General features: G+C 45.9%; 1 protein-coding gene across 4 annotated transcripts in view; it reads left to right on the forward strand.

The window, feature by feature from the left end:
- The window catches only part of LOC119373666 (symplekin), a 43786-nt gene that overhangs the window by 13751 nt on the left and 4086 nt on the right, over positions 1–25949 (forward strand). For 2 of the 4 annotated variants that reach the window (XM_037643726.2, XM_037643727.2), the window contains exons 19-32: positions 775–979; positions 2189–2270; positions 3529–3711; positions 3794–3866; positions 4663–4741; positions 5408–5477; positions 6223–6331; positions 13788–13888; positions 14463–14550; positions 14781–14885; positions 16410–16597; positions 17223–17399; positions 18590–18655; positions 21069–21092. In XM_037643726.2, coding sequence (XP_037499654.1) covers positions 775–979; positions 2189–2270; positions 3529–3711; positions 3794–3866; positions 4663–4741; positions 5408–5477; positions 6223–6331; positions 13788–13888; positions 14463–14550; positions 14781–14885; positions 16410–16597; positions 17223–17399; positions 18590–18655; positions 21069–21092 — 1550 coding nt within the window. The remainder of the gene's footprint in view (positions 1–774; positions 980–2188; positions 2271–3528; positions 3712–3793; positions 3867–4662; positions 4742–5407; positions 5478–6222; positions 6332–13787; positions 13889–14462; positions 14551–14780; positions 14886–16409; positions 16598–17222; positions 17400–18589; positions 18656–21068; positions 21093–25949) is intronic. The other 2 variants (XM_037643728.2, XM_037643729.2) reach the window with 1 other exon arrangement.

Genomic DNA, 25949 nt, shown 5'->3' on the forward strand with positions numbered 1-25949 from the left:
CATAAAACCTCGTTGATGTTCTTGTACTTATTGAGGTTTCGCAAACTAGTAAACGGAAGGGTGAGAATGATTTAACAGTTCTGAGCTCAGAAGCATAATCTTCTGTTTTCCGAGAAAGTCTGCAAGATTGATGAAGTTTTATAAAAAAAGAAAAGTTAGTGTTTGCACTTTTTTTCAGCTCGTTTTTGGCTACCTTGTTACTTGAAAAGCTACAATGCTACATCCACACATGCAAGTTATGCTCTGCCAATTTAGCTATTGTGACTGCGTGTCGTCCCATTCCACCTTCTTGCCCTGGAATGTGAGAAATCAGATTAAAAAAAGACATTCTTGCGGGCTAGTTGGTTTGGACTTTGTGTGAGGTTAAAACTGTGAAAAAAATGAAGACATGTGGAAGGAACGAGCAAGATCATGGTGTCTTGCTCGTTCCTTTCGCTTGTTCTTTGCGAGCAGTTTTAACCTCACTCAAAACAGATTTGAAACTTGATGAAAAGCAGGAATAAGTAATTTCAGGTGTGCCCAAAAGCTCTATCCGTTGGGCGACAGATAATAGAGCTAATAGGGAGATAATAGAGTTAGTTGAGCATCCACAGCAACTCTGTAGTCGCAGACTGCCATTGGAAATGGCTGGCAGCATGTACAGAGCGGAGAGCTGCTGCGTATGCCCAACTAAAGCTGTCTAAGAAGTTTCCAGAGGTACTGGGACAGTTGCTGCATGGTGTGGTATTTTTTAATTCTTTGGTACAAATTGTGGTCTCCATTTTTATTTTGCAGTGCTCAAGGGGTACATCTTGGAAGACCTTCGCTCGCACGTTGACATCGCCCTGGCCTGGCTGTACGAGGAATATGCGCAGTTACAGGGGTTCCTGCAGAGCGGCACTGGCATGGAAAAGAGCACTAGCAGCGACTCATACGTTCACTGCCTGACCAACTTGCTCGTGGATATTCTGCAGAAGTGCGAGTCACGGGACCGAGATGCGTGAGTGGTGCAAACATTTCTCTCAGAGCTGTGTGGTCTCTTGCACTCTAGGAATAAGGAACACATGGCACGGATAATCGCAAACAAAAGGGAATTTATTGCACTTCTTATGCAGTAGTCCAGCTGGTTGAAACGCGAAATCACTGTACAATGCGGACTTCCCACGTTGAGGTATTGGGGATGTTCAGCTCACCACACTGGGATAGGAAGTGGGTAACATTCACCCCTGCCAGAAATCCACACCTATGTCTTTTGCGGGTGAAGTCTCGGTGACAGAGGTGCATTTGAGGGCACGGTACACAACTGCTGGACACACTATACGCAGCTCTTCATGATGTGTGCAGAGTCAAGCGTGCACAACTTCAATCTCAAGCTAAAGAGGAGAAGTCATGTTCGTCTTGCGCCTGAGTAACCACGCAGTCGAAGAATGTGACAGTTCGTGAACTCTCTCACTCCATCTCTTGCTCTGCAATGCAACTGCGCCGACCTTCAAGCAGCCAGCGCCATTGGAGGAAGCCAGTTTTCGGGAGACATGAAAGCTATGCTGGCGAAACAACGTATCGAGGAATGCTAGAAAGTCAGGCATCCCCACAGAACACAGCAAAGGAGTAACGTCTTGTGAGAACAAAATGTGAGAGAGAGGGTATTGGGGTCCGTGCCCACTCCTTATGTTTTGACAGTTGTCCCCAGTCATTGCTATCAGGAACTGTACAGAGACCCACCTGTAACAAACTGCAAGCCACATGAAAGGATTTTTGGTGTATCTATTATCTTTGTATTGTTGAGCTAACATATAACTCATAAAAAAAAAATGGTGACCCTCAAAAAATGAGACCTAGGGGGAAGTTCGTTTTACCCACCGTGGTGGCCTAGTGGCTGTCACATACATGCTGCTATGCACGAAGACATGGGTTTGATTCCCAGCCACCAGGCCACATTTCAGTGAGGGCGGTATACAAAACGTATATTTAGATGCACAATGAAGAACGACAGCTGATCGAAATAATACAATGTCCCCCACTACGATGTGCCTCATTATCATGCTGTAGTTCTGGCACATAAAACCCGGCAATTAAGTTAATTTTTTTAAGTTTGTCTCATCACATTAACGAGAAAGGCTGCACATTATTCTCACACTAAACAAGTGAATGGAAGCAAGCCAACTCATTCTTATCTAATTCCAATCTTCACACTCTTTTTATTGATCAGGTTGTTCAGCCGCTTCTTTCTGGAGATACCATCCATCACATCAGAGGCGCTCATCATTCTGAAGCAGTACTGCCAAAACGAGGTAAGCTAACACGGTGTTTCTTTACCTGCAGTGATTGATATAAACACCAACAGTTAGGTGAATGCTATTCAGAGAGCAGGCTACCCTGCATGTCACTAGATATGAACCGAACGCACAGAGGAGCAGCAAGTGGTGATCGAGCTATGTAAACACGGCATTTCTCCTGCTATCCTTGTTTTGATGCACTACTGTTACCTCGTGGTAACGCCCAGTGGCCTAGTCTTGTGCTAACCTGCTCCTGAAGTAATACTGTACGTTGCCATAAGGCAAAAGAGAACACATAGTGAAATGCAAACATGAGTTCTCAAAGGGGTACTGATAACAGTTTTCGGAGGTAAGTTTACTTTGCCATACAAATCTCCTGTATACCGAGACGGCTCTGAGCAAGTGTGAAGCTCAGTAAATGCTGATAAGATATTTTATGTTGATATTAAAGTCGATTTTCACATGGCACACCTACTGACATCAACACTGTCGTGACATCAGGCTACAGTGTCAATTGCGGCAACGTCACGCTGCATTATAGCTAGCTGTGATGACGACAGGTACCAAGACATTCAACATGGCCGCTTGTGCACCACCACTGGAGCCACGTAGGGGAGTAGCCATGGAAGTGTCACGTTATATTGCACGAGACGTGACAGGAAGCTCATACTACACTCAAACCTCGATATAACGAACACGGATATAATGAATTATCGGTTATAACGAAGTAAATGAAGAATAGTCTTGTCATATATACAGTGTTGCAAATAAACGTTTATAACGAATTTTCAAATATAACGAAGTTATTCTCATGGCAGATGTGACTTTGTTATAATGAGGGTTGGGTGTACTCAAACCTCGATATAACGAACACGGATATAACGAATTATCGGTTATAACGAAGTAAATGAAGAATAGTCTTGTTATAGATACAATGTTACAAATAATTGTTTATAACGAATTTTCGGATATAACGAAGTTATTCTCATGGCAGATGTGACTTTGTTATAATGAGGGTTGGGTGTAGCATGTTGTGACGTCAGGGTACAGTAGGAACCGAAAATAGTTTTTATTTTATAGTTAATAGTTAAATAGTTAATTACTTTTCCGGGTGCACTGACACTCACCAGCACATTTTGTAGGCTCTTGAGGGCTTGGCCTTTCATCTAACGCAAGAAAAAACAACTGAAAATTTTCATGTCAGTACTCTTTTAAGTGAAAAGTCTACTGCAGTGTACCGAGTGACATACAACTTGTTCCATTGTATGCCCAGTCCACAGTGGCCAACGGTCTGTCGATCCTGAGGTCGCTGGTGGACTACCGGCCTCCGGGACAGATCGAGTACCTGCAGAAGCTGCTCGAGCTGACTGTCTCTCAGAATCAAGAAGTGCGGCTGCAGGCAGCCAAGCATGCCAAGCAGCTTCATGAACGTGGAAATTTTAGGCCAATCATTGAGGTAAGTGATTATATAGTTCTATCTCTTGAATATGGCCTGTGTTCAGCGCAGCGAGCCAACCTTTTGTTTGATTCTTCGGCAGGACTTTGCATTGATGTACCTGAGGTATCTCCTGGAGCCGTCACCTCCCCAGCACTTGTTCCATGGCTGTCATGGTAAGTTGCCAGACGCATCGGCATTTATACATGTGCCATTGAAGATTCCAGCCTTGTCGCTGGTGGCCGTTTTAGTTCCAGAATAAACTCTACTGTTCACGCTGCGCGCTCAAGCTTATCAGAAGATTCTAAAATAATCTGGAAGGTTCCCAGACACTCAGGCACGCTTTGCATAAGGAAGTGGTTATACATGTAACGGACTGGTTACATAAAAATATAAAAAGAAGCGTGCATAGCAATGTAATGATTTCTCTCTTGAAGTAAAAAAAATAAACATTCTGATTTTGCCGGCTTGAATACTAATGAGGTGTTCACCTTAGATGGGGTTAACCTGTACATGGTACAAATTCTCGAAGGAGACTAGCGTAAAAACATTTATGTTAAAAAAAAACATTGGAGTATCATTCACTCTAAATATTCGTGTGCATTGTGGCCTTTGTATTGTAAAAAAAAAAAAGGTCTAAATTTGAAGATACATCCACTAGTGCTATAACATGCACACTCCGAATCTATAGCTTTGGCTGCATATCCACAAATGTCATGTGGTTGGGCTAAGTAATTGGTTTGCTTGTTTTGGGCCCGGATATTGTAGCGATGCCTTCCACTTTATCCTAGCCGCTGTTATTCTTAAGCTATGGTGGGCTTAAGAATGGGAAAGAACATTGCTTCCAGGTTAAGTCCTTGTTTGCACAGTCTTGGTAGTCTTTGTTCAACGAGATTTCTTGCCTGATACTGCGTCAGTTTGGCCGTTTATCATTCATGCTATTGTTCTGAAATTTTTTTTAAATTTCTGCAGTGTGGACGGAAGACAACACGAAGATCTGCATGCAACTGTACATAAACCTTCTGCCTGTCAATCACAAGCTGATCCATGAGTGAGTCTGCCCACACACGTGGGCTATGTACGAACTTGTCTCTTTGAGCGCATGTATGCAGTTGTGAAATGTGTGCAAACAATAGGCTTTCAGTGGCTGTGCATAAAGCTAGAGCAGCCGTTCCTCATTCTGTCTTCGCTGAATCTGAAGGGAAGTCATGACTTCTGAAAACACACTTTGTTAAGTGCAATTTGTTTTTTGTGAATTTTTTAATCCTTTCGTATTCCACACAAATATACCTTCGCTATATCGGATATTCGTTGCAAGGATCTCTTCATTACATTGCAATTCATGAGAAATGTTTATTTTCTTCACTCTGTCCTGCCGTATAATTTGCTCCAAATAGGCTTACGCAAATGAAGTTTGCTGACTGACTGATATGGGCTTATGTGATTCTCTTTATCTTCATTTAAAGAAAGTAGTAATTAGAGTCAAACAATTTTGAGGCAAGTATTGTCAGAATATTTGACTTCAACACGCAAGCCAGAACTTGGCATACCTAAAGGACTTCGTAGTGTGCTTGCTCAAGCCATTGCATTGATGCACCTCGTGTGCTCATTTCTTTGTCATCTTTTGCGTTTAGGTCTTTATTGCGGTCTAGCACATGTTTGTGCCGTTCTCCTGCAAGCTGGTTGACCGCATCTTTATCTTTCATGTGCCGTGCAGTCTCGCTGTTGTCTATGTGGGCGCCATTGCTGAAATCAAGAGGACCATTCTGCGTGGCCTTGAGGGACCTGTACGTACCCTGATGTTTTCTTTCACTTTTCAACAAGGTTGATGTTGTGTTTACGTTAAGGAATGTAAATCAACTTTCTTTGCGCAAAACTACAAAAAAAGTACTGGACACAGCAAGGAAAAGACACCCACCCAGAACATCAGAACTCGCCGTGTCTCACGTGAGAACTCACTGTGTCTCGCATCAGAACTTGCTGTAAAAAAACAAAACACAGAACTCGCTGTCTCCGGTACTTCTTTGTAGTTTTGGACAAAGAAAATCAATCATGTTTTGCCAACTAGCACATTGTCAAGTTTTTCTTAAGGAATGTGAGAGTGTCGAATCCTTGGTCTGGCTGTTGCAGCACAGTTGATTCTTTTCCAACCTCAAAATGGCTCCTACCTCCGGTCTCTTGCTCTGTTTTTTCACAGTTTAATAACTGTTTGCACTTCTCAGGCTTTTACACATTGCAAAAATTGGCCTTCTTGCATTTAAGACGTACAGTTTGCCCATACAGGTTGACCTAAGGTGTTTTTCTCCTTCTTTTTCTGTCCTCAACATCTTTTTTTAGCTTTGTAGCCTCTTTGATGATGTTTGTAATGTAGTGAGAAAGTACGTTTAGCAAGTTTTCAGTTATGTTTGCCACAATTTTGCCCTTATTCGAGTGTCGGCAACTTTATGAACGACATAAATGCTCGCCATCGCAATTCTGTACTTGTCGTAATTCTATCGTTAAGGCAGTGGCTCAGTGCTCGTGAAATTACAGGTCAAAGGCATGGGCATGTCCTCCCCCGAACTGCTGCTGCTGGTGGAGAACTGCCCGAAAGGGGCCGAGACGCTCGTCACTCGCATCATCCACATTCTCACCGACAAAAGTGAGTCATCCATTCCTCCACGTGCACGTTGGCGGTGTACTAGTACTCGAAACTTCTGAATAACAAACGTACTAGAATAGTCGCCATTCCTAGGCATGGGTGAATATTCGAACGAATGTTAGTTATTCGAACTCGCTTCGACACGAACTTACTGTATTTACTCGAATCTAACGCGCACCTTTTTTCCGGTAAAACGAGTCCAAAAATCGCATGCGCGTTAGAATCGAGTACCGAAAAAAAAAAAAAAAGAAACTCGGTTATCATATTGCCATCGGCATTTCAAAATGGCCGCCTCCTATGTGCCTTGGCCATTTCTCGTGTGCTGAGGATATTGTCATCCCGTTCTGCGTTCGCATCGACGGCATGGAAGTGCCGACTCGAAATACTCGACGAGTGCACCACGATGCCGCATTTAAAAGAATAGTTATTGCATGTGCAGAGACGGACGGAAATCGGGCCGCATCGCGGTCGTTCGGAGTTCTCGAAACGTGCGTGCGAGACTGGCGCAAACAGAAGCAGAAGATTGTTTTACAGCAAAGCTTCACGAAAAGGTTTCAGTGGACCAAAGCAGGGCCGGTTTCCCGAAATCGAAGAGCGTTTACAGCGACAAGGAGTTGTCCGACAGCGACGAGGACTGATCCATTACGAGACTCGTATCGCCGCCCTAGTGGGGACAGTTTAGCGGCAAGGTCCGCTGTTTGACTCTGGGTTTTATTTTTTGAAACTTGAATTCTTTAAAACCCAAATACTTGTTCTTCGGAATGTGCGAAGGTTGACACCTACGGACTTTTTTTTTTTGCTCTTTTCTCTCACGAAAAATGGGTGCGCGTTACAATCGATGCTTTACTTTTTTTTTTTGGTCGCGGAAAACGGGTGCGCGTTACAATCGAGGGCGCGGTAGAATCGAGTAAATACGGTAAATTATTCGAGATTTCGAAGTATTCGAATCACTTATCAGAGTTGCCACTTTCGCTTATAATAAGCGGATTTGGGCTTCTTTTTTTCGCCGAGTCATTTTAGAATTTTCCAGCCACGTTTTTGGGGCTTATGCATTTTTCCAGCAAATATAGTTCTTTTAGTGATCATCATGTTCACCAATAGTGCATTTGTCATTCACTAGTAGTGTGTTTGTCGATGACTTCGTGTAGTTGAGTGTTGAAGTCAAACATACATTGGGGGAATCAACAAGTGTGGGAATTCAGGCGTCCGCGCCAGTGGCTCGACGCCATCTTCCCTTGGAGAATTCTCGTGTCCCTCTCCTCTCGACCGGACGGGTGGCAGCGGGCCATAAATCGCCGTCACTTTGCTGCCACCCCGCCCTCGAAGGTTAAACACGGTGGCCGATTGGCCCAATTTTGGCGGGATTTGGACCTGGCTCGCGCTCGCCTAGAAGCGGTGGGCGCGCGACCGGGTTCGAGAGAGACCACTTGGGGACCTCGAAGGGTGCGTACGCGTTTTGGCCGCTCCGGCCGGCGGCGATCCTTTGTTCTTTGTTCTTCGCCGCCGGCCGGCGGTTACGTCGTTTTGTCGGGGCTCCGGCCTCAGCGGGCGCGCGCCACCCTCCGCGGTCTCGAAGTCCCGAGGCAGCGCCTCGCGATCGTGCACCGTATATGTTCCTTTTAAGTGTTGCTATGTCTGTTCTGTTTCCTTCTGCTCTGGGGTGCGAGATCGCGGGAGCGCTGGCCGAAGGGTAGGTCGGCTCTCCAAACCTGGTTCTTTCTTTGTTTGTTCGTTTTGTGGGTGTGCCATTCGCGGCCACATTTGGTAACAATTGTATTAGCTAATTGGTGTCCTGTGTAACTATCTTACGTGCGATTGGTTGTAACGAATTATTGTTCTCTTGTATTAAAATCCCCCGTAATAAATCACTGATTTGGAGAGTGTCGCCTAGGGTCTCCCTCGCTGCGCGCGACGGCTCGCCGTCCTTTCGCGGTGATGGGCCGAGTTCTCGCGCGCAGCAGTTCGAACGGTACACGGGCGCGGGACGAACGAGGACGCGGCGGCCTGCATGAAGCTCCCAGTGCTCGAACCCGCGGTGGTGATAGGCACGACGATACCACACTGGCGCCCAACGCGGTATCAAAGGCTCATTAAGCCTTTTATTAGACTTAGTCGAGTCAGCACGCCTTTGCGTATCAGGCTCGCCGTGTTACCCGCGTTATGTCTGCTAGGCGTGAGTTTTGTCCGCTGTCGTTTTTAGCAGATACCGCTTTGCTCGAGAACAGGGCCAGTGCCCCCTTCGAGCAGCATGCGCAACAGGCGCTCCCCGAGAACGGTGCTACGGCCGGTATCCCCTTTGAAACCGCGCCGCTTATCGAGCTCGGAGACAGTTCCCCACCGCTCGAACGCGCCGTTAACACACCGACAGCTTCCTTTGAAGCGGGTGCACAGACGCTGCTGCAAAATGCCGCCCAAATGATACAGGCGCTCACAGGGGCAGTCCAAACGCTTTCGGCTGTTCCGAAACGCACTCATCCCGCTGTCATGTTGGCCGTTCCGACCTACAGCGGGTACGGTGATCTGCAAAGTGCACGCGATTACCTGGACTCCCTCACACGTTACCAGAGAGCCATGGGTCTAGACGATCAGGATGTGCTCGGACGCGTCGTCCCGGCTGCACTGACTGACACGGCGGCGAGGTGGTATCGGCTTTCAGGCCACCGAGCAGCAACCCTCGATGAGTTCCGCGCGGCCTTCCTGCGCGAATTCTTACCCGCTGACTACGAGAGTAGGATGCGGCGCGAGCTCGAGCTCCGCACGCAAGCTCCTGATGAGTCGCTTCAGGAGTACGTACGCGCGATGGAAGACCTTTTCTCTATCGCTGAGCCCAGAGCTTCGAACGAGGAACGCGTCGAACGGGTGATTAGGCAGGCGCATCCGACCTTTTCGGCGTACCTGCGCGGCAGCCGCTTCCGAGATTTAGAGGAATTGGCCGCCGAGGCGAAGCGCATTCAAGGCGACATTCTCGCCGCGCGCGCCTATCGCCCGCCACCGCCAGCCAGCGTGGCCCTTGAACCGCGCTGCGCGTGGGGAGGGGCCGTGCCCTCTCCCCAACGGCAACAGCCCGCCGGAGCTGCCTTTGCGGCTCCCGCTAGAAGCGGGCACAGTTGGGAAGTGAGCGATCGCGCGTTAGATCCCTACAGGTACGGGAGGCGCGCAGCCTGTGCTGCACCGCAACTCGACACGCGCGAACAGGGACGCAATCCGCCCCAACGCATCGCTGAGGGTGACGCTCGTCATAACAGATCCTTTGATCAACAGGCGAACCGACCCCTGCCGCTAGAGGCTGCTCCTCCTCGGGAGAGGGGCCGCGACGGCGCATCTTCCCTTTCCCGGGACGGAATGCGCTGCTTCCGCTGCCGCGAGCGAGGGCACATAGCGAGGGAGTGTCCCGTATCTAGGCCTCCTGTGAGGCAGGGAAACGGGGGCGCGGGTCGTTCGTGAAGGCACGAGCGGCCGAACCCTTGCTTCTCCCCTCCGCGTACCGGGCAAGCAGTCTTGCTGGTGCGCACGCACCGTTTATTTCGGTCACCATTGCCGGCCGCGAATTTTCGGCGTTGCTGGACACGGGCGCAAGCGCTTCGTTGTTTGGCGAACAGGTGTTGTCCCACTTGCGGAAGCACTCGGTGCGCTTGCGGGACAGCCGAACGACATTCACCCTCGCGAAAGGCGTGGCCCAGTCGGCTGGCGCCGCAAGGTTGACTGTCACATGGGGAGATCGAAGGAGACGCACGCGTTTCGTTCATCTTCCAGGGCTCAGTGTTCCTGTGATTCTCGGTCGGGACTTTCTCCTAAAAACCGGTATCGTTGTGGACATTGCGAATGGCGGCTATCGCGACGGACCTTTTTCCCAGCTCAAGCCGTTCATCAGCCCGCCGGCGTATGCAACTGCCTGTGCAGTAGAGGCGTCGGAACCGTGTCGCGTGCAAAGTTCAGGGGCAGGCCCCTGCGCTATGCGTTCGTCGGCTCAAAATCCCCATCGGGATCGAGCGGCACGACACGAGGAGGCTCCGCATCCTTTGACCGCCTGTGCGACTCATTTGGATGATACACAGAAGGCTCGGTTGTCGGCACTGTTACGCGAGTACGACGAGCTCTTCACCGATCAGGCGGGCTGTACTGAGTTGGTGAGCCACGCGATCGAAACTGGCGACGCGCTTCCTTTGAAGTGTAACCCGAGGCCCGTCAGCCTGGCCAAGAGGCAGGTTATCGACGGCTTGCTGGACGATATGCTTTCAGCTGGCATTGTTCGCCGTTCGTCCAGCGCCTGGGCGTCCCCAATTGTGTTGGTGCCTAAGAAAGATGGCAGTCATCGCACGTTGGGAGAATGTGGTGTCGTCGTGCCTATCACCACCGCGGGTTCGAGCACTGGGAGCTTCATGCAGGCCGCCGCGTCCTCGTTCGTCCCGCGCCCGTGTACCGTTCGAACTGCTGCGCGCGAGAACTCGGCCCATCACCGCGAAAGGACGGCGAGCCGTCGCGCGCAGCGAGGGAGACCCTAGGCGACACTCTCCAAATCAGTGATTTATTACGGGGGATTTTAATACAAGAGAACAATAATTCGTTACAACCAATCGCACGTAAGATAGTTACACAGGACACCAATTAGCTAATACAATTGTTACCAAATGTGGCCGCGAATGGCACACCCACAAAACGAACAAACAAAGAAAGAACCAGGTTTGGAGAGCCGACCTACCCTTCGGCCAGCGCTCCCGCGATCTCGCACCCCAGAGCAGAAGGAAACAGAACAGACATAGCAACACTTAAAAGGAACATATACGGTGCACGATCGCGAGGCGCTGCCTCGGGACTTCGAGACCGCGGAGGGTGGCGCGCGCCCGCTGAGGCCGGAGCCCCGACAAAACGACGTAACCGCCGGCCGGCGGCGAAGAACAAAGAACAAAGGATCGCCGCCGGCCGGAGCGGCCAAAACGCGTACGCACCCTTCGAGGTCCCCAAGTGGTCTCTCTCGAACCCGGTCGCGCGCCCGCCGCTTCTAGGCGAGCGCGAGCCAGGTCCAAATCCCGCCAAAATTGGGCCAATCGGCCACCGTGTTTAACCTTCGAGGGCGGGGTGGCAGCAAAGTGACGGCGATTTATGGCCCGCTGCCACCCGTCCGGTCGAGAGGAGAGGGACACGAGAATTCTCCAAGGGAAGATGGCGTCGAGCCACTGGCGCGGACGCCTGAATTCCCACACAAGTAACGTTAATCATGCACTGGCAAACTGGCAAACGTGCATTCAACCGAATGGAGACTACCCTGGAGACAATGTTAAAAAGTAAATATGTGCTTTCGTTGATAGTTGCATATATTTTCGCTGCACAAAATAATTAAGGTGATTTTTTTTAACTCCCCTTTGTATTTGAGTGACATCTTTTTATTATAAATAAAAATATTTTCAAGAATGGAAAAATTCATTATATTTCCGTTTCTTTGGGGCTTCTTCGCGAAAGTCGTGCCGCTTTTTTGGGGCTTCTTTTGTGATTATTTGCTTGTTAGCTCAGTAGCATCTGGCAACCCTGCCACTTATCCAAGGGAAATCTGCGCTCCCGCAAGGCCCCACTTCAAGGTTAAATGTACATATTACCTTCACCTGCATTAATTATTTTTTAAGTTTAAAAGCTTGTTATTGGCCGCATATGCACTAGGTATAGTACATTTTAAAATGTAACATATTTTACCACTTATAACTTGCACTTTACTGCTATTCAAGAGTTGCTTCCACTTCATTTTGAACCAAAAAATTTACATTCCCACTTGCCTAGGTCCAGTTCTTAAAAATATTGTGCAAGTTATTTGGGGTATGACAAAAATGCTCTTTTTCTTTATTTGTAATATGTGAAATACTATACTACTCAAACTATTCAATTAGAAATTATTCAACAGTCACTATTCGCTTCGAATTTGCTCCGAACCTTGAGTTTACCTCAGTCAACTGCCGATTTTTCGGACGCCCGATTTTCCGGACATGCTCGAAAATTCGGACGCTTTCGCGGCACCGTCACCAGCCCCATAGACGACCGTGTATAAGAACGTCGGACATTTCGGACGCTGAAACTCTGCGGCGTCCGATTTTTCAGACTTTCTGCCTAAGTTTCTGGTCTGAAAGGCATTAGTTGAAGCCCCCACCTCTGTTGCGTCTATCATCTCGTAGGGTCAAGCCAGCGATTTCGAGAGTCGATCTGTTTGCTACAGTAGCAGAGTCCGAAAGTTAGCTTTGTCGCAATGCTGAAGTGTTTTGGGGTGAAGCAGACCAGAAATTCAAAGGGGCCGCTATCACGGCTCCATGCGGCGATGTATTTACGGATAAGCAGCAGAAATGCAGAAAGGCGTTATGGCGGCAGGTGGCAAACGCGCTGGTGCTGCTTAATCGCTGACAACCCTTACAATAAGCATCTTCAGTTAACTGAAGATGTTAACTTACGTTAACATCTTTAGATAGTGCATGTGGCCTAGCGTAGTTGCATGCGTACTGCACGAATTTAATAGGCGAGAACCCAAATGCGCCGCGCCGCCATTCATGCTGCCTTTTTGTGTGAGACCGCTAAATGTGCCGCACAGACGCGTTGCCTTCGCGAACATAAACAGCTCGCCATTGCCACGCCCGTGTGCAGTCAGGAACGGAGTGGGCATTACGAACCCTTTCATGACAAATGCGTGCGTACGGTACAGCAATAGTACAGTGATGCCGTCAGCTTAGTTGGCAATGTGCTGCACACAACTAGAAGTGATCGGCTTCACACGGCAGCAAATGCTGCATATCAGCAGAGATTCGGCGATGTGTGTGAGCATCGTTTACATGCGCACACGCATCAGGGAAAACCGGACGAGTCATCCACTCTTCCGCCACAGTCTTGTGTTCTGCGTTATCGTTTCGAAATGCTCCATGCGAGAGAGCCGTAATCTATCCCGCGCTTTGTTGGTATCAGCGGCGCTCATCACAAGATGCAAATTTGCAAGTTGCGGTTGCCACATAGTTAAGCGGGGTTCGCGGCAGGTACTGAATGTATTTGCAAGAGCCTGGGCGTGCACCAAAATGCCTGATAAGTGTATTGGGAGGCATTAAAGCTATTTCGGACGTGGCTGTGGGAATTTGACCACTTGTGCGGAATAAAAAAGCATGAATTCGTTTTTTCGGACTGCCTGGTTTTTCGGACGATTTCGCGGTCCCTAGGGAGTCCGAAAAATCGGTCGTTGACTGTATTCGCCCATCCCTAGCTATATTTTTTAACGTAAGAGTTCTGTCTAATTACGTCAAATTGCCAACTGCGTGATCTATTCCATCTGGGCAGCCATAGTAAACGTAAAGCACGTGATAATGCATTGTTAAGTGTGTGGTACGTTTTTGGGGAGCCAGACATTTTCTGGTATGCCACTATCATTGGCACTCGCTAATGTGTCGTGAGTGCAGGAAGGAGACGCAAGTTCATCCACTCTTTTTCTTGTTTTCAGCTCCGCCATCATCAGAATTAGTGGCCAGGGTCCGAGACCTTTACCACAAGCGCGTGTCTGACGTGCGTTTCTTGATACCAGTGCTGAACGGCCTTTCAAAGGTACGTGTGGATTTTCACTCACTTTGATTGCAATCATGCGGTGCAGGGATGGATCTCTGGTGCTTCGTGCTCAAATTATATGGTGTTATGCTTCCATCATGATGTTGGCACTGTGGATTGTGATGGCATTCTGAACTTGATGCACGTGTTTGCTTGAAATGTTAAAAAATTATCGGAGGTGGTTTAGGGGCCCTTTAAGGAGAAGATAAAGCAGTCATAGCCTTCCTACAAGCCACTGGACTGGATAAGCGACCTGCCCCAACATGATGGGGCTGTATATACTCACCTCCCTAACTTACCGTTGTCATTCATTACTCTTTCGCTCCCCTGTCCCCCTTCCCCGGTGTAGAGTACCAAACCAGAGCAAGCTATTGCTCAGGCCGAGCTCTTTGCCTTTCTGTAAATAATTCCCCCCCCCCCCCCCTTTCTCTCTCTCAAAACATGTCATTATACATTCTGAAATAGGCTTTGAAAACACCTTTGAGGTTCACATTTCATCGCAGTTTAAAGTTGAAATTCACTTTGTGCCTGCTTATATGCAGCAACTACTAATTCCAGTTCCCAATTCTTGCAGAAAGAAGTGATTGCAGCACTCCCCAAGCTCATCAAGCTGAATCCCATAGTTGTGAAAGAGGTTTTTAATCGCCTGCTCGGTAGTCACGGTAAGAAACATTGCTTTCTTTTATTCTATTTGCATTCCTGAGATTGGAGGCTACATCTACGTGTGAGCCTCGTCGAGCTCGGCTGACGTAGTTTCTCTTGTCGATTCACTGTAGCACGACAAGCAAAAGGCCGTAAGGAAACACTGTCATTTGACAGATGGTTTGCTATGCAAACCAGATGAGAATGTAGTGAGGACCTTCACACACCTTTGTAACTCTTTTATTTGCAGTTGAATCAACGGCAAACTTCACAAGCCCAGTGTCTCCTGCTGAGCTGCTGGTGGCCCTACATAACATCGATCCTTCCAAGTGTGACGTCAAAACAGTCATCAAAGGTTTGCATTGCATATTCTGTGTTTGATGGTTACTGTCAAATCATTAAAGGGGCCCTGCAACACTTTTCCAAGTAGCCTTGAAATGGCTTCACTAAAGGAGCTTATTTCCTCACGAATCGACCACTGCAAAAATTTTTAGAATCCGTCCAGTACGAGCAGAGTTGCAAAGATTTGTCGCACACTGTAATTGCTTTGCTTTCTCTCTTCTCTCATCCACACGAAAGCGCTGGAAGCTAAGCAGGGAGGGGTGGCACAGGGGAAGCATGTTTCTTTTTTTTTTTCTTCTTCTTCGAACGCGCAACATACTTTCAGTGCGATAGCGCGGGCGAGCAAGTGGCGGCCTCTCGCGGCGGCTGCAGTAACTACTGAGCGCGCCATGTTCTCAAATCAGCCAGTGACGTGGAACTTGAGTCAATAGCATCGTTTGTCGAGAGAAGAGGAAGCAATTTTTAGCTGACTTTGAGAACTTATTGAAAATATCAGGCTGTGTGCTGCGCTATAATGTTTGGCTCACGTGTTCTCGGGAGCCTCGTCTACCGATTGGCAGCGTTTTCTGACCATGCTAAAAAAGTGTTGCAGGGCCCCTTTGAATATTTTATTGCTCTCTAATGATACATCAATGAAATGATTCAAACTGAAATAGAAAATACCAGAAACTCATCTACAAACTTTTTATGTGGGTACAATTCATTCTGTCGTACTTGCACTAGTACGCTGCTCGTACATGACGATCGTATAATGGAACAATCGACCTCCCTGCATTACCATTAGCACGCCTTTAGACCAGTCTGTGGTGCCCCTATTCCCAGCCTCAAAGTGGGACCCTATGCATGCCTTTAGTTATTACACTATTGCTTCGTTCACAGTGATGGTGATCTGTGATTCACAGATGCTGCCCATTGCTGACATGTTTCGCACAATCTAAAACGAAGCTGGCCATGTTGCCTGAAATCACCCTCAGCTTTCGTTTCCCCCTTCACTGCTCTCAAAAGCAGCTGGCTGTTTAGTTTGCGCAAGGTAGATCCAACTTGTACTCAGAGTACCTTCAATGTTGGTTTCCACGATTTCGGAGGATCACAGCGACCATATGATGTCACCATGACATTTCTCCTGCCTCATTCTTTCAGTTTCGCTCGTTTGGTGTGAATATCTTAGGAGTTTATTTCGTTTGCAAAAGTAAGAAGGGTCATAGTGAGGAACTGTCATGTTCTTTTAATTGCATTTATATACCCGGAACTACACGGCTGTTGCAATCACTTATTCTAACAGCAATACAAGAGGGGGGGGTTAGCTTTTTTTTTATATAACAGTGCGGATATGCGTAATGTAAATTGGATTTCTTGACCTTATTGAGGTCTTAATATTTCATATAGTTTTCAACAAATGGGTAGAATTGTAATTGTCTCTGAGTAGACAACGGTTTTATTCAAAATATGACTGGCTTTGTCACCAACATGATCACCCTGTTATGTCCCAGGCATTATTTTGACATGTGTGCCAATATATATTAACTTTTAATTGCAGCCACATCTCTGTGCTTTGCTGAGAAGCACATCTACACGCAAGAGGTTCTGGCTGTGGTCATGCAGCAGCTGATGGAGCAGAGCCCCCTGCCCACCCTGCTGATGCGCACGGTCATCCAGTCTCTCAGCTTGTACCCAAGACTCTTGGGATTCATCATGAACATCTTGCAACGACTCATCACCAAGCAGGTGCGCTGTGTGTTCTGTAAAATTTTCTTGTGAACTGTTTGGTTCGAACTGAACTATTAACGTGCTGCACACAATACAAACGCTGCACTCTGACCTGTCTTTCTCTCTGTTTTGTGTTTTGTGTGGCATTTTTACTGTTCTGTGTGTTTGGACCATTGTTGCATGATGGTAAGCCATGTAGGGTTCAACTTTGGTGTTTTCTGTGTTTATTCGATTATAGCACATGCTTTGTTCCTGTAAGGGACACTGAAAGTTAGCATGCACGTTACATTCAAGAATGAAATCAGAACTACAACGGATGGTTTGCATCGACATCAGCTTGGTCGTCATCTTGATGCATGTCAAAAAGCTTCGCGAACCTAAAACGCATTACCATCAAAAAACATGACAGCACGACACGTCTATTTCATCGAAGAAGACGTGCCGGAAACACGGATGAGTAAGGAAAAACAGGACGAACGCTGCCCATTTTCTCTTTCCCATCCGTGTTTTCAGCACTGTTTTCTTCTGTGGATTCATACCAATCAGTCTTAGTTCAATCTCAGAAAGTCACTAGGTGAACTCAGTTGACAATGCGGTCTTCAGGGTGTTGCGTTTCAGTTCAGCAGCTGATTTGACCTCGCAGGTGTGGAAGCAGAAAAAAGTATGGGAGGGCTTCATCAAGTGCTGCCAACGGACCAAGCCACAGTCGCTGCAGGTGCTTCTTCAGCTGCCCGCCGAGCAGCTGCGAAATGTGTTCCAGGTCAGCCCCGACCTTCAGCAACCACTCGTGCAGCACGTCAGCGCCTTCACCGACCACCAGGTATGCCTTAGTGCACATAATTCTCAGTCAGGAAAAGTCGCACGGTCCCTTTATGTGTTCGCCTAAGATGACTCAAAGGCAAAAGCCATTTTCTTCTTTTGCTTCTTCTTCTCAGGCGATTGTAGTGATCCTCCCCAGTCTCCCAAAAGCTTTTTTGCACAGTTTTGCATTGCCTCTAAGATCGGAGGCATTGCAGCTTTCTGCACCTCGCATGGTTTTGCAGGACTGCCTCCGAGATCAGCCATATTATGTTGGTGATGACGTCATCGTGTGACGTCACATTATGCGGCGTCATAGTGATGTCACAATTACACCATAACGACGTCAAAAATTTTGGCGGCCTGTGACGTAATGATGACGTCATCGCCTGACGATGATTTTTTTTGAGTCACTTCGTGTTGACGCAGATGCCTCGACAGTCATTTTTCGTGTTTGATGAGGCTTCTGAAGCTTTCGCCCTAATTATGGAAAAAAATTTTGCGATAGACCTTGGCTAAGTCCAGTGCCTCAGCTCCATTTTAGCAAACAAAGATGTATGCCTCCATTTGCATCTACAGACTTCGTGCGCATACGCGACTGGTGTTCACACTGACTAGTGCAGCCCACTTGTCACCGCATCAAAACGTCTTGGATTTGGTGCTGTTCACATTGCCACATAAAATAGGCACTATCGATTAGTTTAACATTCAAAAGCTTCTTAAATAAATGCGGCTCTTAAATAGAGCAGCGAGTTACTAACTCGAAACAGTTGTTTTCCAATCATTCGCGACTGGTCACACGCAACTATTACAAGTGGCTAGTGTGTGTGAGCTACTTCTGAAAAAATTATCATTGAACCATCTGGGATCGTCTTTTCTATTGCAAGAGCCAATCTTTAGATTTGATACCATTTAAGAACTCTGGGTTACTTTGCCTTTTCTCATTCTGACCATTGCTCACTTAAAAGGGAGATACCAAGGCACAAGTAAAAGATGAGTTTTACTATTGTTTCACTCATTGCTTCGTGACTTTTCAATAAAAAAATGGAGCACGTCGTAACTTGGCAAATTTGTTCATAAAGGAAGTTACAAACATTGATACTTCACATTAAATGTAAATTGGTCCTCTGTTGGGATCCATATAAAGCTGCGCAGTGCTAAATGATTGACACCTCATGGCCTTTTGTTTTCTTTTTCTTTCTTTCCTCGCAGAGAGCACACATACCCGAGTCTATATTGGAGGTGCTCAATCTAGGCAGGCCCAAGGCTGACAGTGATGTGAGTGTTCTGCCAACTTGTGTTTTCCATGTGGAAGCACAGTAACTTATTTTTAAAGCACTTATAGTTGTTAAGATGTTTGCAAGCGAAGATAATCCTAAATAGTACTTATGTGTTCTAATCTCTACGCTTGTGCGAAATATCACTTTTGGTTCAAAGCAAAGTTCAAGCGAATTTGAGTATGTAGTTGTAGGATTTGAGTAGCAGTCGAGTGCAAGTTATAAGCAGTAAAATGCATTATGCTTTAAAATTTGCTATATCTAGTTCACAGAAATCCGTATAATTCACTCTGAAACGTTGAGAAAAGTTTTAATTGGGTGCAGGTAAAATTGCACTTAATTAACTTCGCGACAGTATGGATTTTCCCTGAATAGGCAGTTTCACAGCATAGCACATACCTGCCAAGTCTCCCGGATTACCCGGGAGACTTCCGGATTTTGAACGTTTCTCCCGGTTGTACGGGTCATAGAAAAATCTCCCGGAAATCCAGTTTTGCTCCGCGCGTCCAGTGCTTTGTCTGGCCACATGAGCAAAGTTGTCTGGCCACGTAGTAGAAAGGATTCTTCTTTTTTTTTTAACGATGGTAGAAAGGTTCAACTCAGTTTCATTGCGCATGAAGTAGTTGTGCACTTTGCGCCGCAGTGCTGCCAACGCAAACTTGTCATAGCGCTGCAGCCGCGTCCTGCCGGTGATGCGCTTCTCACTTTGGCCCGAGGAATTCAATTTCTTGCGCTTCGGGGAGGCAAGTGGGGACCGCAGAGCTTCAGCCTTGATACGCTTAACTGTTCGCTCGCTCACTCTTGCCCGACGAAATAACTGGTAAGCAAGCGACGACAGGCCTCGCACACGGAGCGATGTTATCGCATGCGCCCTTCGCGCGACGGGGACGGCCGGGTCGTTTCATCCTGCTTCAACCGCGTTCGTCTCTAGCGCTAGCGCGCTTTTACTCGCACATAAAACAGACGATGCGTAAGCGATGTTATCGGTTTGGACTCTGTACAAATCAGCGGCGACCGCGAAATCCCGCTGACAGTGTCCATATAATTGCTATCACAGTACCCCCCCCTCCCCCCCCCCCCCCCCCGCCCCCGCCTTCGTGGTCAGCATATTTTATATCCCCCCCCCTCCCGCCCCCCCGATGAATACATCCCCCGGATTCCGTTTCTCCAAACTTGGCAGGTATGATAGCAGTTTCGTGCAGCACTGAAACCACTTTTTCATGCTTGTTACACTCAACCAAAAAAAAAGCATCTCAAAATTTCTAAAACCTTACATTTGTGTTGAGGTGAACTTGAATACTGTAGTGTTCAGTCTAATATTCAAAGTGCTCAAATATTTGCTCTATCAAATAATCTTTCGAATAGTTATCAGTATATTTACCTTGAGAGGTCCACTCTAAATCCTACATGAAAAAAAAGAAGTAATCTTGGTGGATCCATTCAATTTTAATTATAGTATTTGAGACACTTTTAAAATTTGCTGATTTTTTATGGAACCTTTAACAGTGCAAACTTGTTTAAACAACATTAACAAAGGTATTAAAAAAGTTTTTGATTAAGCAACTTGGCAACCATCTAATCCTTGCACTGTTTGTTGTTAGTTTTGTTTTGTTTCTCTAGAAGCTCTAGAAGTAGTAACGTTCAAGCGTCTTTGCATGCCTAAAACTTCACATAAACTGGCAAATAATTTCTTTTGTACATCTGGCAGATTGCTTCCCTAACTATGGGTTAAATTTTGTAACTGCCTATTTCTCTTCTTTCATTTTTCTTTCCTTGGTTGTCTCGTGGTGTGTACCCAGTTTTCGCGCTTGCTCCGGGAATTCCACCCAGGTGGTTTATATGTAATTTCCTCGCAATGAAGATTTCCGTTTAATGTTTCAGCTTCCTGCCATCCTCTTCTGTACTACATTTCACCCAGTGTATTATAAGTCAGCATTCCTCCCAAATAGCTGTGTTACAGCTCACTAACTAGATGAAGCAGTTGCCTTTGGTTTTCTTTCTTGCGTTAACATTGCACGAATTCCTGCGCTGTCATAACAGATTTTACTTCGTCTTCATTGAGTATACGTAGCACGTTGATGCTGAAAGTTTATCTCATTGTTATAGAACGTGCCACTTTGCTCGTAACTAAATGCTTTGACATACATAAAACTGCAATGTGTGTTTACGGCCACCTCCGTGCCAAAGCCTGTGGTGACGTAATTAACCAGCATGTGCATCCGTGTCTCAAGAGTGTTGTATCTTAGTTTAGCTTGCGCACATTATTTCGCATGGTGTTTGTATGCACGGTCAGTTCTAGTGGTTTTTTGTTTGCTCTGTAGACACTGCCAGTTGCTTCGTTCTTTCACGTGTTTCCAAAGCTGCATGATGGAATTTGAGAGCATGCTTTCTGTGGTTTTTGTTTTCTTTCTTAGAAGTCAAAGTCGGCAGATAAAGATGTAAGTATGACCAACACATCGTTCATTTGTAAAGCAACTTCATCTTTGAGAATTTTTGCCGCAGACACTTACAGCAGCGTGCTATGTATATTCTTTAATAAAAGCAGACAAGAGAGGGAAGCAAGAGAGGCACAACTAGGAAAAAAACGGAAATCTAGCAGTTGACATTTCTCTAGAGCAATCTAGAATGTAGACTCACTCCACACGTGTTCGCGAAAAGGAAAGTTAGTGTCAGCGTGGATGTAGCATAAAGCGTCAGAGGAACGAGTTCCTTCGAAACAAAGTTGAGCACTTGAGGGAAAATTTGTTGTTGTTCAAGGGTTGCAACGAACATCGCCGCGTTACCGGATTGGCTGAGTGGGTTTTTTTTGCCAATATGTATTCACATAAATGCCAGTTTCCTAAACCTATGTTCGCCTTGCGAATTTATGTAGAAGCTTGTTAATTGTATGCAGTGCATAACACTTCTCTAGCTGGATAGTTGTAATGCACAAAAGTAAGCATGATAAACTCATCGTTGAGGCTTTGTGTACCTTGTGTAGTTATAGCTTTTCGCGAGAGGCACTAGTAACTTCAATCTGAAACCTTATTATAGATTAGGCTGCAGTTAACATAATACTGGGTGATTCCACGTAAGATCGAACAAACGAGATGAGTGGAAAGAAGAGATCCGCAATTTGTTTTGCCGCCAAACATTTTTTCGAACCACAGGAAATCAATAATGACGAAGAGGTGGAGTGGAGCGCTCATCCGCTCTGCTGTTTTGGCCGACTTTCGTTACGAATTGCACAAAATATATTAAAGTTAGGTAGCTGAAATTTATTTACCTAAATATATGCATGTTTTTGCTTCTGCTCAGGTATGTTTGGTTTTTATGTGTAGTGTAGATGTTTTTATAAAAAACCTCAAAAATGGCCCAATCGGCAAAATTTTCTTTACTTTGAAGGTCTTTATCTCAAAAAAGCCTTGTAGCAGAGGTACAAAAATTACGCATTACGTTCTTCGCATGCGTATCTACCAAACTGCCAAATCTTGTACTTACATAGCTTTTCAGTAAAGAGATATGATCGGGCTAAGTTCAAGAAAACACCGAACAATGGAAACTTCTGACGACAATTAAAAAAAAACCCCATTTTTTAAATTTCTTAAACTTTGTCCACTTATTCTCCTCCACATCAGCTTTCACAATCATTAAAGACATGTTGCATAATGTTGTTGCACTAATAGTTACGACCCATCCAATGAGACCCTTAGGCAAGGATGGGCAATTCCGACTTCTTGCCCAGCAAGTGTATAAAATGCAGGCAGGATTGAATTTCTTTTTATTAAAAGGTCAGCAGGTACCTAAAAAGGTGTCGCCGGCACTGAAGACGTTAATTTTGAAATTATTTGGTCACTGCAGCGGCCACGAGCGCGGAGCTACCGAGTAGGCGCGCGCGCACCCGAGATGCTCGTTGTAAGAGACGGCGCAGTGAGAGCTCGTTCTCGCGTCCTCAGACCGATTGAGTTCGAAACAGCAACACCTCTCAGGTGACTTGAACGCATGTGCACTGGAGCTTCGCTATTCTATCCGCCCTCTGTTCGCATCTCAGCTAGGCGCTGATAACACGGCGGAGATGGAAGCAAGATGAAAACTCTATAAGGGAGCTATGAGCGCTCGCTTCACGCACGCTGCTGCCACAGAAACTGCGCTGCGCCAGTTGCGATCAGTGGAAAGCATGAACGTGGCGCTCCAGTGGCAAAGCAAAATATGGATTGTCAAAGAAAAGAAAAGCAAAACTATCGGTAATGGGATGCGCTTGTCTATATTAGATGTCGGCAGCAGACGGCGTGAACTGGCCGCGCGTTCGGTGCGCTGTTCACACTTCATTCGGCGCGGATAGTTCTTGTGCTTTGCTCTTACTGTACTCCTCCTGTGCGTCTCATGACGAGAAAGTATAGCTCTGAATGAGTGTATTGTGGAGACTACCTTTCGAAGCACAAGAAGCTTAAAGGAGTACTGACACGAATTTTTAAAAATTTCGGGTTGTTGCTCTAAATAAAAATACTGGTGTCGAGAAACGTAAAACGACTATTGTGGTGCCTGGGAATGCATCCTATATATTTTAATTAGCGCCACCTTAGAAAGACACTTTCGGTATCGATATCGAGGGGGTGGCTTTTCAGTGTCGTTTCATAGCAGTGTGACGTCACGGAGATACAGAAATTCGCGACGTACTAGCGGGAAATCCGTCATCTGCTCGTGGTGCAGTAGACAACGATGAGTGAATTGTCGTCCAGTGACCCTGACAGTGATTTCTACGATTTAGGCTGCATGCAGGACGCAGAACTCGCGAACTCGGAGGAAGTGTCTTGACTTGTTGGGATAATGTCCTTGCAGTGTGGCTGGCTTGCAAATGCTCAGCGACGAAAACTTCAAAGTTAAATTAAAATATTTTATACGTGTTCTCCGACTCCAGTGTGTACAGCGTGGACACTGCATACCAACGAAGCAAAAAATGTCTCTTTTGCGATGTCTCAAAATCGTGTCAGTACTCCTTTAATTATTGCAAAGAAGCCAAAATTTCGCGGAGTTACCGACCTAGACATAAATGCTTTGAAGGAACGTTTAACGCCCGAAAGATCAGTGACTGTCAGTGAGACGGACTACTTGTGCTACGCGTGCTTTTGCTACCACTGCAATGAAAGATCTTCACGGAACGCACAGTTTAACGATGACATTCTTATGCCCCCTGAAAAAGAAATCGGCGCAATTAACCAGATCACTGCGACTACCGGTGCACGTGCGTTCAAGTCACCCGAGAGGTGTTGTTGTTTCGAACTCAATTGGTCTGAGGACGCGAAAACGAGCTCTCACTGCGCCGTCTCTTACAACGAGCATCTCGGGTGCGCGCGCGCCTGCTCGGTAGCCCCGCGCTCGTGGCCGCTGCAGTGACCAAATATTTTCAAAATTAACGTCTTCAGTGCCGGCGACACCTTTTTAGGTACCTGCTGGCCTTTTAATAAAAAGAAATTCAATCCTGCCTGCATTTTATACACTTGCTGGGCAAGAAGTCGGAATTGCCCATCCTTGCCTAAGGGTCTCATTGGAGGGGCCGTAACTATTAGAGCAGCGATATTATGCAATATGTTTTTAATGATTGTGAAAGCTGATGTGGAGGAGAATAAGTGGACAAAGTTTAAGAAATTTAAAAAATGGGGTTTTTTTTTAATTGTCGTCAGAAGTTTCCATTGTTCGGTGTTTTCTTGAACTTAGCCCGATCATATCACTTTACTGAAAAGCTATATAAATACAAGATTTGGCAGTTTGGTAGATAAGCATGCGAAGAACATAATGCAGAATTTTTGTCGCTCTGCTACAAGGCTTTTTTGAGATAAAGACCTTCAAAGTAAAGAAAATTTTGCCGATTGGGCCATTTTTGAGGTTTTTTATAAAAACATCTACACTACACATAGAAACTAAAAATACCTGAGCAGAAGCAAAAACATGCATATATTTAGGTAAATAAATTTCAGCTACCTAATTTTAATATATTTTGTGCAATTCATAACGAAAGTTGGCCAAAACAGCAGAGCGGATGAGCGCTCAACTCCACCTCTTCGTCATTATTGATTTCCTGTGGTTCGAAAAAATTTTTCGCGGCAAAACAAATTGCGGTTCTCTTCTTTCCACTCATCAGGCAATAATATATAAAATTTTGAAATAAATTTGAGAGGTCGACCAGCCATCGTTTGTTCGATCTTACGTGGAATCACCCTACTATTATGCATATGTTACTTTCATGAATTTTAATAGCATCCTACTAACTTTAATAACATCATACTTTATGTTTTCTTGCTTTCATTTGATAAATTTTTCCGCCCTGATACATTGTGTCAGCTGGTGTGCATCATGCATGCAGTGTGTGTTGCATGTAGGTGAATAATCTAAGCGTGCGTCTTTCTCCGCGGTGCATGCTTATTGCCTTCGTCATAGCTCATAAGAAAATTTCGCTGCATCAGTAGTAATATCATTACCATCATGTGCTTGCTTTGCAACGGTTATTTCTTAGCAGTGTTGTACGGTTATGTGCATGTTTGAGTAGCACGACACTTGGAACTTGCTTTGTAATTACTGATTAATGCAGCATAGGTTTAAGAGCTGTCATTCTGCGACATTCCAGTGCTGTATGGGAAAGTTTTCGATAGCACGTAGCACTAGTATTGCATAATAGTTTCCATACATAACATGGGCAGCGTAGAGCTTATTGTATGTTATTACGTACTGTGACACATCATATGCCACTTAGTTCTTTCATTTTAACCTCGTAAAGAAAACCCAGGAGAGCCATGCCTGTCCAAGTACTTTCGCCTAGTAGTTTATCTCATCGACACTTTCCACATGCTGAGGGGAAAAAACAAACAAGAAAAGCAGTGCCAAAATTTTTTTGAAAGTTTATGCCCACTACAACACTTCTGATACTGTAGTTGCTCATTCTCACACATACATTCACACTCTTTTTCGTTTCCCTAACACAGAAAGAATCTGTGAGTATATGAAAGTCTCCAATATGCATGCTTACGGAAAGATGGAATTGTTTGGTACTCATTTGCATGAGCTTTTGAGTAGCTTCCATAATTATGTTTACCCAGTTCTTATCTGCAGTTAGCACGTGTCCTGTCATCTTTCTTGTCCTTGTCAATTCATTGGCAAGACCTCAATTAGTACTGCTACTAACCAACTAGACCAAACAGCACTCTCGCAGCATTTGCACTCAAACCTTGATGTAACGAACACGGATATAACGAATTATCAGTTATAACGAAGTAAATGAAAAATAGTCTTGTCATAGATACAGTGTTCTGAATGCACGTTTA

The sequence above is a fragment of the Rhipicephalus sanguineus genome, chromosome 11 (assembly GCF_013339695.2).
Source record: "Rhipicephalus sanguineus isolate Rsan-2018 chromosome 11, BIME_Rsan_1.4, whole genome shotgun sequence".
Taxonomy (NCBI): Eukaryota; Metazoa; Arthropoda; class Arachnida; order Ixodida; family Ixodidae; genus Rhipicephalus; species Rhipicephalus sanguineus.